The sequence below is a fragment of the Rhincodon typus genome, chromosome 7 (assembly GCF_021869965.1).
Source record: "Rhincodon typus isolate 14 chromosome 7, sRhiTyp1.1, whole genome shotgun sequence".
NCBI lineage: Eukaryota > Metazoa > Chordata > Chondrichthyes > Orectolobiformes > Rhincodontidae > Rhincodon > Rhincodon typus.
Genome location: NC_063338.1, coordinates 96,190,729 through 96,200,378, shown reverse-complemented (window position 1 = coordinate 96,200,378; position 9,650 = coordinate 96,190,729). Strand labels below are relative to the sequence as shown.

At 46.3% G+C, this 9,650-nt stretch overlaps 2 protein-coding genes across 2 annotated transcripts in view; one reads left to right on the top strand and one right to left on the bottom strand.

The window, feature by feature from the left end:
* The window catches only part of ercc3 (excision repair cross-complementation group 3), a 25,429-nt gene extending 24,990 nt beyond the window's left edge, over positions 1 to 439 (top strand). The window contains exon 14 of the mRNA XM_048598528.1: positions 139 to 439. Within this exon, the coding sequence (XP_048454485.1) occupies positions 139 to 264 (126 nt within the window). The 3' untranslated portion in view covers positions 265 to 439. The remainder of the gene's footprint in view (positions 1 to 138) is intronic.
* Positions 440 to 1,303: 864 nt separating this feature from the next.
* Positions 1,304 to 9,650, bottom strand: part of pecr (peroxisomal trans-2-enoyl-CoA reductase) — a 14,477-nt gene continuing 6,130 nt past the window's right edge. Inside the window, exons 3-8 of the mRNA XM_048598527.1 lie at positions 9,227 to 9,392; positions 6,107 to 6,188; positions 5,509 to 5,605; positions 3,774 to 3,884; positions 2,649 to 2,760; positions 1,304 to 1,695 (exon numbers count right to left, since the gene is read on the bottom strand). Of these exons, the coding sequence (XP_048454484.1) occupies positions 1,607 to 1,695; positions 2,649 to 2,760; positions 3,774 to 3,884; positions 5,509 to 5,605; positions 6,107 to 6,188; positions 9,227 to 9,392 (657 nt within the window). The 3' untranslated portion in view covers positions 1,304 to 1,606. The remainder of the gene's footprint in view (positions 1,696 to 2,648; positions 2,761 to 3,773; positions 3,885 to 5,508; positions 5,606 to 6,106; positions 6,189 to 9,226; positions 9,393 to 9,650) is intronic.

Here is a 9,650-nt window from a genome sequence, read left to right as displayed (position 1 = left end):
CGGCACTCGCTCAGCGCTGACCCTCCGGCAGCGCGGCACTCGCTCAGGATCACACTGGATATGCCAGTCTCATGTTGATGGGCATGTCTCCTATTTTGGATCTGGTCTGTACTGTTAACTTGTCACCTTCTCCTTCAGGTCTCACGGCGAATGGGTACAATGAGCTCCATGTCAGGGGCTGATGACACGGTTTACTTGGAGTATCATCGGACTAAGAGTTTTGGCAAGAACATCCACCCTCTCTTCAAACGTTTCAGGAAATGAGTCGGTGCCATTTCATTGTGTGGGAAGCCATCTGCACAGGGTAATAGGTGGTACATGGACTGGCCTGTGTTTCATAACCGTGAGCCATATCTGCTCAGGGATTTTTCTGGGGGTATTTATTATGATGGCTATTAGCTCGAGAGTCATTTGAATTATTAAATTGTCTTTTTCTAAATGTTGGTGCTTTATTGAATTCTCTGCCCTTCCTAATTCCTGATAAGTTCTTTGCTGTGTCGATCTCGCTTTGTGTCATTCTCCCAATCCTCTGGGGGAAGACAGTACTCAGGCAGTTAGTTGCAGTCTCACCACCGAGGATTTTATAGAGTCACACAGCATGGAAACTAAAGCTTCGGTCTAACCAGTCCATGCTGACCATTATCCCAAACTAAACTAGTCTCAACTGACAGCGCTTGGCCCATATCCCTCCAAACATTTCCTATTCATGAACTTATCCAAATGTCTTTTAAACATTGTAATTGTATCCGCATCCACCACTTCCCCAGGAAGTTCATTCCACACACGAACCACTCTGTGTAAAAAAAATTGCCGCTTGTGTCTTTTTTAAAACTTCTTCCTCTCACCTTAAAAATATGCCCCCTAGCCTTGAAATACCCCACCTTACGGAAAAGACACCTGTCATTCACCCTGTCTATACCCCTCATGATTTTATAACCTTCGTAAGGTCACCCCTGAACTTTCTATGCTCCAGTAAGAAAGGTCCCAGCCTATCCAGTCTCTCCCTTTTATTTAAAGCCTCCAGTCCCGGCAACATCCTGGTAAATTTTTTCTGAACCCTCTCCAATTTAATAACATCCTTCCTATAACAGGGTGACACTGATGCTAACTAGCAACAGTGTGTACCATCTATAAGACGCACTGCAGAAATTCATCAAGACTCCTTAGACAGCACCTTCCAAACCCAGGACCACTTCCATCTAGAAGGACAAGGGCAGCAGACATATGGGAACACCACCCCCTCCAAGTTTCCCTTGAAGTCACGCACCATTCTGACTTGGCAAAAATTCTGATGAATGCAAGATGAAAAGCTTCAACAAAACATGTTTTATTTCAGCAATATTCGAGTTTTTTTAATAATCAAGTAACTATCCAACCCTCAATCTTCCACACTCTATAGAAAATTAGTTTGTGCTGTGTCCCCATTTGTCCTCTTGTCTATTGGCACTTAAATTTTAAACTTTTCAGTCTTATTCCTTTAACATTTATTGAGTGAGAATTGCTTTAAAAGTCTGTTGCACATAAACCAATGGAAGTTGCACAGATTTCAACTGACTAATTGGCAATACTGGGTGATGGTGCATCTAGTAGATGATCCTGCGATTGTTCACAATTTTGAAGGAAGTTTTCCAGCGAGGAAATTAGCCAGAACAGTGGAGTTCCGGCTTTCAGGAGCAGGCGGCCAGCGGTCGTGTTCTGAGGACAGTTAGAAAGTGACGTTGGAAGATGAGAATCTTTTCCCCATGACTACCCAGTGCTCGAGTAAATATAGTCACCGATGTCCTACCAGAACAGAGGGCTGCTCTCTCAATAGAGCCAACTGGTGGGGGTTTAACCTGAGGGTCCCCACACCTCAAGGAAGGGGATAGATTGAGGAGAGTCCTTCATGTTAACCTCAGCTGGTGCGGGAATTGAACCTATGTTGTTGGCATTGCTCATATTGCAAATCAACCGCTCAGCCAATGGCACTGAACTGACCTACTCCACAAAAGTTACCCAATCAGGTACTAGTTAGTCACTGTTGTCATACACAAGTCTCCTGCAAACAGCAATGAGAGAAATCCCCAGCAAGATCTGTTCAGGGATGAATGTTGGCTCAGGAAACTCGATAACTCCTCAGCTTTTCTCTGACTACAGACATTGAAATGTTTTATATCCACTCCACACTGCAGGTGAGGCAATGGTTTGCACCTGAAGGATAGCACTGATAGTGACACATAATGCTGTGAGGGTCAGCCTGGGGTACAGGCTCAAATTTTGGCAATGGAGCACACAACCTTCTGGCTCAGCAGTGACATTACAACCTCCTGAGCCAAGCACATCAAACAATGACTTTGACTTTGACTTCCCATCGTTGCCCCACTGCAACCAGCTCCACTCATGAAGGACTGACCCACTGAGGGGAGGCAGTCCTCGGCTGATACCAGTGCATTGACAGAACGATGGACAAGTCAGTTGGTGAGATTGAGGCTCAACTGTGGTGCCCACTGTTGTTGAATAGCCTGTGGCCATTCTCTGTTCAGCATGAAGGAGTGGCATAGTGCCTTACAGAAAGAGCCAGTGCAAGTTCATCCTAGTGATACTGGGTGTCGGAAGGCAGACGGGTGAGTGAGTGGACAGTTTGAATGTTGAGATGGTGTGGTCCTTACCAGGTATCTCCCATGGGCTCTGGTACAGGCTTTCCCCAGCGTCGACCTTCACAGTCTCCCCAGTCATGAAGGAGGCTGCGGGAGAAAGCAGGAAGCAAACAACAGAGGAAATCTGGAGTTGGAGAGGGGAGAGAAAAGCAAAGAACGTGAGGAATAGTGAGAGATTGATAGAGTGGACCATCAGTCACAATAACAGAATGATTTTCAGGAAGAGTCTGCTAAATCCTGCACAGAAGTGTTTAAAGTGGTGAAAGGCTAGAACTTACCAGACAGAAACTTTTAAAAAATTAATTCACAGGGATGTCAGTGTCACTAGCTAAGCCTTCCTCTCATTGCCCTTTGATGAGTTACCTTCTGGAACTGCTGTTGTTTAGAAGTTGAGGGACTATACAAAATGACTGTAAGCTATTTCAAAATAGAGGGCAGGATAAACCTACACACACTGTACAGGTGAGGACAGAACTGTCACTGTATAACTCTTGCTTACAGGGCTGGTGGGGACGGATCTGTCACTGCGTAACAGTGGGGTGCGGTACTGGTGGGGACAGACCTGCTGTATAATTCAGTAGAATCATGTCTGATCTGATTGTAACCTCAAATCCACATTCCTGTATACCCCTGATAACCTCTCACCTGCTTACTGAACAAGAATTGATTCACCTCTGCCTTAAAAATATTCACACAGTCTACTTCCACCACCTTTTCCAGGAAAAGAGTTTGCAGAAACTCTCAACCCTGTGAGAGAATTCAACATTCCCTCCTCTGTTTTAAATGGACAATCCTTGGTTTTTAAACATTGGCCCCTCATTCTAGATCCTCCCAAAATAGGAAACATTCAATCCACACCCACCTGGTCAAGAACCCTCAGGATCTTGTGTATTTCAATAAAGTTGTCTTTTGACTCATTAAAATCCAGTGGATACAAGCCTCTAACTACTGCACCATAATGTCATTAATAACCGATACGAGATACGTGTTCATTTCAGTTGCTATCATGTTATCGTTCATTAACCTTATTTTTATATTTCCAGCTAATGTTCACTCATGTTAAAACTTTTTCCATTTTACAAGACCAAAAGAAAAAGTAACAGGGGTAGGACATTCAGCCAAAGATTGGGGCCTTACCTCTTCTGGGACACCAAGTCTCTTGGCTGGGATTTTTGGGATGTAACCTTTGAACAATTCAGGTCCCAGCTTCTTGTAATTGGCAACAGCTGTTTCTGAGAAAATGACTCCCTAAGTAATAAAAGGAATCAAGGGTTAAAGAATGGAGGAACTGACTTTCCAGCTGTTCCTGCTTTCAGTGAAATATGGAACAAAACCTTCTGTTATACATCAGGTTGCAGTAAAGTCAGAATGAGCAACAGCAAGAAACAGCAGAGAATCCGACATAGAGAGACTACTGAGATTGAGAAAGTGAGAGCCAGAGTTAAGGGGAGATGCTTTTGCTGGCAAGGTCAGTATTTGTTGCACTTCCCTATGGACCCTTGCTGGGCCATTTCAGAGCATCAACCACAGGCCAGGGTCTGGAGTCACATGTAGGCCAGACCAGGTAAGGATGGCAGATTTCCTTCCCTGAAGGACATTAGTGAACCAGATGGGTTTGGTGGCAATCATGGTCACAGTTACTGAGACTGACATTATATTCTGGGTTTATTAGCTCAATACAAATCTCGCCAGCGGCTGTGGTGGGATTTGAACATGTGTCCCTAGACCGTTAAACTGGCCCTCAAGATCACTAGTCCACGATACCAAAATTTTCCCAAAAATGGGCACTTAGCTGGTGCCATGCAAACAGGAATGCAGGATATATATCAACACCAGGATGTGAATAAACATACTGTGATGAGAGTTTATGTTCCTTTCATTTGGTAATTTAGGTTATAAATTGGATGTAACTGGGTTTTTGGTTGTCAGTTCTGTGAGGGCAACTTGTGTATTTTTAAGGGTCAGAACTCTTTTTTTCAGAGTTTAATTCAGATAAATGTGGGGTGCTGCATTTTAGAAAGGCAAATCAGGGCAGCAGTTATATACTTAATGGTAAGGTCCTGGGGAATGTTGCCAAACAAAGAGACTTTGGAGTGCAGGTTCATACTTTCTTGAAAGCAGAGTCGCAGGTAGATAGGATACTGAAGAAGGAATTTGGTACACTTGCCTTTATTGGTCAGTGCGTTGAGTATAGGAGTTAGGAGGTCATGTTGCGGCTGTACAGGACATTGGTTAGGCCACTATTGGAATACTGCATGCAATTCTGGTCTCCCTGCTATAGGAAGGATGTTGTGAAACTTGAAAGGGTTCAGCAAAGATTTACAAGGATGTTGCCAGGGTTGGAGGGTTTGAGCCATAGGGAGAAGCTGACTTGACTGGGGCTATTTTCCCTGGAGCATTGGAGGCTGAGGGGTGACCTTATAGATGTTACAAAATCATGAGGGGCATGGATAGGGTAAGTCGACAAGGTACTTTCCTTGTGGTAAGGGAGTCCAAAACTAGAGGGCATAGGTTTAAGGTGAGAAGGGAAAGATTTAAAAGGGACCTGAGGGGCAACTTTTTCACACAGAGGGTGGTGCATATATGGAATAAGCTGCCAGAGGAAGGGGTGGAGGCTGGTACAATTGCAACATTTAAAAGACATCTGGATGAGTACATGAATAGGAAGGGTTTAGAGGGATATGGGCCAAATACTGGCAAATGGGACTAGATTAATTTAGGATATCTGGTTGGCATGGACGAATTGGACCGAATGGTCTATTTCCATGCTATACAGCTCTATGGCCCTATAATTAGAAAATCATTTATACGACAGGAAAAGATGGTATTAAAACCGACAAGAGTAAACATGGAGGGAGATGAATGTACTAACGGGAGCTACGGCATTGACGCGCACTCCACTGGCTGCCCACTCGATAGCCAGACTCTTCGTAAGATTGTCCACAGCAGCTCGTGCTGCTCCCGTATGCCTTAGAATGAACGTGAAATGTGAATGTTAAAATTCATCGCTGACTGAGAGTCAATCCAATTCCTTCATAGTTCACTGGACGACTTGTCAGTCCAGCCAGGATTCTGACATTGTAATCTGGCACAGCCTGAAGTCACAACCCTCAGTACTTAAACAGCCTGTTCCAAACACATGCTGTGCCAAGATACATGTTCCAAACACATGCTGTGCCAAGATACACGTTCCAAACACACGCCATGCCAAGATACACGTTCCAAACGCACGCCGTGCCGAGATACACGTTCCAAACGCACGCCGTGCCGAGATACACGATCCAAACGCACGCCGCGCTGAGATACACGATCCAAACGCACGCCACAGTGTGTTGCACTGTTCCAAACACGTGGCAGGCTGAGATACACATTCCAAACACTCACTACACTCCTAATCTCACACTGGCAGATCCTCGCTAATCCATAGTTTTGGGTTCTAGATTCCAGGATCTGATGACAGAGATACTTACGACATTCCTGGGAAACCTTTCCACATATTTGCCACAATGTTTACAATGGTCCCACCATTCTCCTTCATCCAGGCAGCATACACTGAAACACACAGAGAACTGGCTCAGAGATGTCAGCACGTCCTCCTGCTTTTCACTTTGTCCCAACTTCCAGACTGGATTGCTGCCCAACAAACACAAACCCTCAACAAACATTCACAGTGCAGCCATGGATCCAACATGCCCCTTCCCCTCATTTGCCCAACTCAATTACCTGCATTGTTTTTAATCATTTCGGCAATTTGGATGTCTCTGGCTGGGCCCAGCATTTATTGCCCGTCCCTAGTTGCCCCTTGAGAAGGCGGTGGTGAGCTGTCTTCTTGAACTGCTGTAATCCACCTGCTGTAGGTTGACCCACAATGCTACTAGGGAGGGAATTCCAGGATTTTGACCCAGCGACACTGAAGGAACAGCGATATATTTCCAAGTCAGGATGGTGAGTGGCTTGGAGGGGAACTTGCAGGGGTTGGTGTTCCCATGTATCTGCTGGCCTTGTCCTTCTAGATGGAAATGGTCGTGGGTTTGGAAGGTGCTGTGTGAGGATCTTTGGTGAATTTCTGCACTGCATCTAATAGATGGTACACACTGCTGCTACTGAGCGTCGGTGGTGGAGGGAGCGGATGCTTGTGGATGCGATGCCAATCAAGCAGCTGCTTTGTCCTGGATAGTATTGAGCTCCTTGAGTATCCTTAGAACTGCACTCATCCAGGCAAGTGGGGAGTATTCCATCACACTCCTGATTTGTGCCTTGTAGATGACGAATAGGTTTTGGGGAGTCAGGAGGTAAGTTACTCACCACAATATTCCTAGCCTCTGACCTGCTTTGTAGCTACAGTATTTATATGACAATTCCACTTCAGTTTCTCGTCAATGATAACCCCCAGGATGTTGATAGGAGGAGTTTCAGTAATGGCAACAATATTGAATGTCAGGGGGCGGTGGTTAGATTGTCTCTTATTGGTGATGGTCATAGCCTGGCACTTGTGTGGTGCGAATGTCACTTGCCACTTATCAGCCCAAGCCTGGATATTGTCCAGATCTTGTTGCATTTGAACATGGACTGCTTCAGTATCTGAGGAGTCACAAATGGTGCTGAACATTGTGCAATCATCGGCGAACATCCCCACTTCTGACCTTATGATGGAGGGAAGTTCATTGATGAAGTAGCTAAAGATGGTTGGGCTGAGGACACTACCCTGAGGAACTCCTGCAGAGATGTCCTGGAGCTGAGATGATTGACCTCCCACAACCACAACCATCTTCCTATGGGTCAGGTATGACTCCAACCACCAGAAAGTTTGCACCCTGACACCCATTGATTCCAGCTTTGCCTGGGGTAATGGATGTCAAGGGCTGTCACTCTCGCCTCACCTCTGGAATTCAGCTCTTTTGTCCATGTTTGAGCCAAGGCTGTAATGAGGTCAGGAGCTGAGTGGCCCTGGTGGAACCCAAACTGGGCGTCACTGAGCAGGTTATTGCTGAGCAGGTGCTGCTTGATAGCGCTGTTAGTGACACCTTCCATCACTTTACTGATGATCGAGAGGAGACTGATGGGGCGGTAAAGGGATGAGATAAAACCAGACATTGCTGGAAACACTCAGCAGGCCTGGCAGCATTGGTAGACAGGAAACAGATTTAATGTTTTAAGTCTTGACTCTTGTTCAGCACTTGTGTCATACTGGATTTGAGTCAGCGCTTCCTCTAAGTGTTGTTCAACATGGAGGAATACTCATTCATCAGCTGAGGGAGGACGGTATGTGGTAATCAGCAGGAGGTTTCCTTGCCCATGTTTAACCTGAAGCCGTGAGACTTCATGGGGTCTGGAGTCAATGTTGAGGACTCCCAGAGCAACTCCTCCCGACTGTATCCCACTGCGCTGCCACTTCTGCTGGGTCTGTCCTGCTGGTGGGACAGGACATATCCAGGGATGGTGTTGGTGGTGTCTGGGACATTGTCTGTAAGGTATGATTCTGTGAGTATGACTATATCAGGCTGTTGTTTGACTAGTCTGTGAGACAGCTCTCCCAACGTTGGCACTAACCCCTAGATGTTAGTGAGGAGTAATTTGCAGAGTTGACAGGGCTGTTTCTGCCATTAATGTTTCAGGTGCCTAGCTTGATGCTAGGTCAACTATTCATTTCATTCCTTTGTTTACAGATTTCATCCTGGTTTGAAACAACTGTATCTTGTTGGGTCATCTCAGAGGGCAGTTAAAAGTCACGTGTAGGCCAGACTAGGTAAGGATGGTAGATTTATTTTCACTGATTTTACCATCTGTCATGTTGGGATTTGAACCCATCTCCCCATGGCCTTCTGGATTACAAGCCCAGTGACATTACCACAATTTCATTGTCCTCTGCAGACACACAGCCTTCCTCACATACTACACCTTCCCATACGCTCCCTCCATCCAATCTCCCTGCCCGACAGCGCCAATCCCCATTCCCACTCCACTCAGTTTTTCTCATTCCCCGTTACTTTCATATTCCCACATTCCACTAAATTGTATCCCCCGATCCCTCAACCCTCACCCATGACTCTCTCTCTCAGTCACCCTATTTCCCCCAAGCCTTACTCACACTCTCCGACCCAAACATACAAAAACACATGACAGTGAAGCTTTCATTTCACACTCATTAGATCTGAAATGCAATGAGAAGATGGGGCTGAATGGTGGTCCCACTGTATAAATTGTTCCTTTCTGAATTTGGTTTTCTTGCATTTCAGCCCTGATGACTACAAGATGAAAAGCTTTGACTTTGTGTCTCTTTAGCAATGTTTGAGTTCTGTACCAGCAATCAGGTTCATCCACTTCTGCACAGTCAGCCTGCTTCTCCTCCACCACCTCCCCCCCGCCACCACCGCCTCTCTCTCTCTCTCTCACACTCACACACTGGGCAACATCCACTCTCCATAGAGTCTGCTCCCTCATCCACAACCCCCCAGTCTTGACCTTGCCCTCTCTCTCCCTTCCTACACAGAACACCTCTACCTGACCGCCTCCTGAAACAGCTCTTTAGAAACTCACCCACTTCCCCCCTCAGTGCCATTTCGCTTCTCCTCGGACCCTGGAGCTTTTACCTTCTCTGCAACAGTAGAATGTTCCGGTTAGGTTGGTCTCTATCACTGCATTCCAGCCTTTAGCTGTGATGTGTTCGGTGGGGCTAGTGAACTGACCTCCTGCATTATTGACCAGGTAATCAATCCTTCTGTGCAACTGCAGAGTCGCTTTCATCAAGTTCCTCACCTGAACAGACATCAGAGAATGTACAAATGACCAGCTCCAAAAGGATACTGCCACTCTCACCCATCCACTGGGCAAGTCATCTCCTGGTAGCCCTTTACCCCTCCCTATCTCTGTCACCCCCTCCAGCCCCTACACCCCCTCCCTATCTCTGCAAACCTCCTCCAGCCCCTACACCCCCTCCCTATCTCTGTCACCACCTCCAGCCCCTACACCCACTCCCTATCTCTGTCACCCCCTCCTGCCCCTACACCCCTCCCT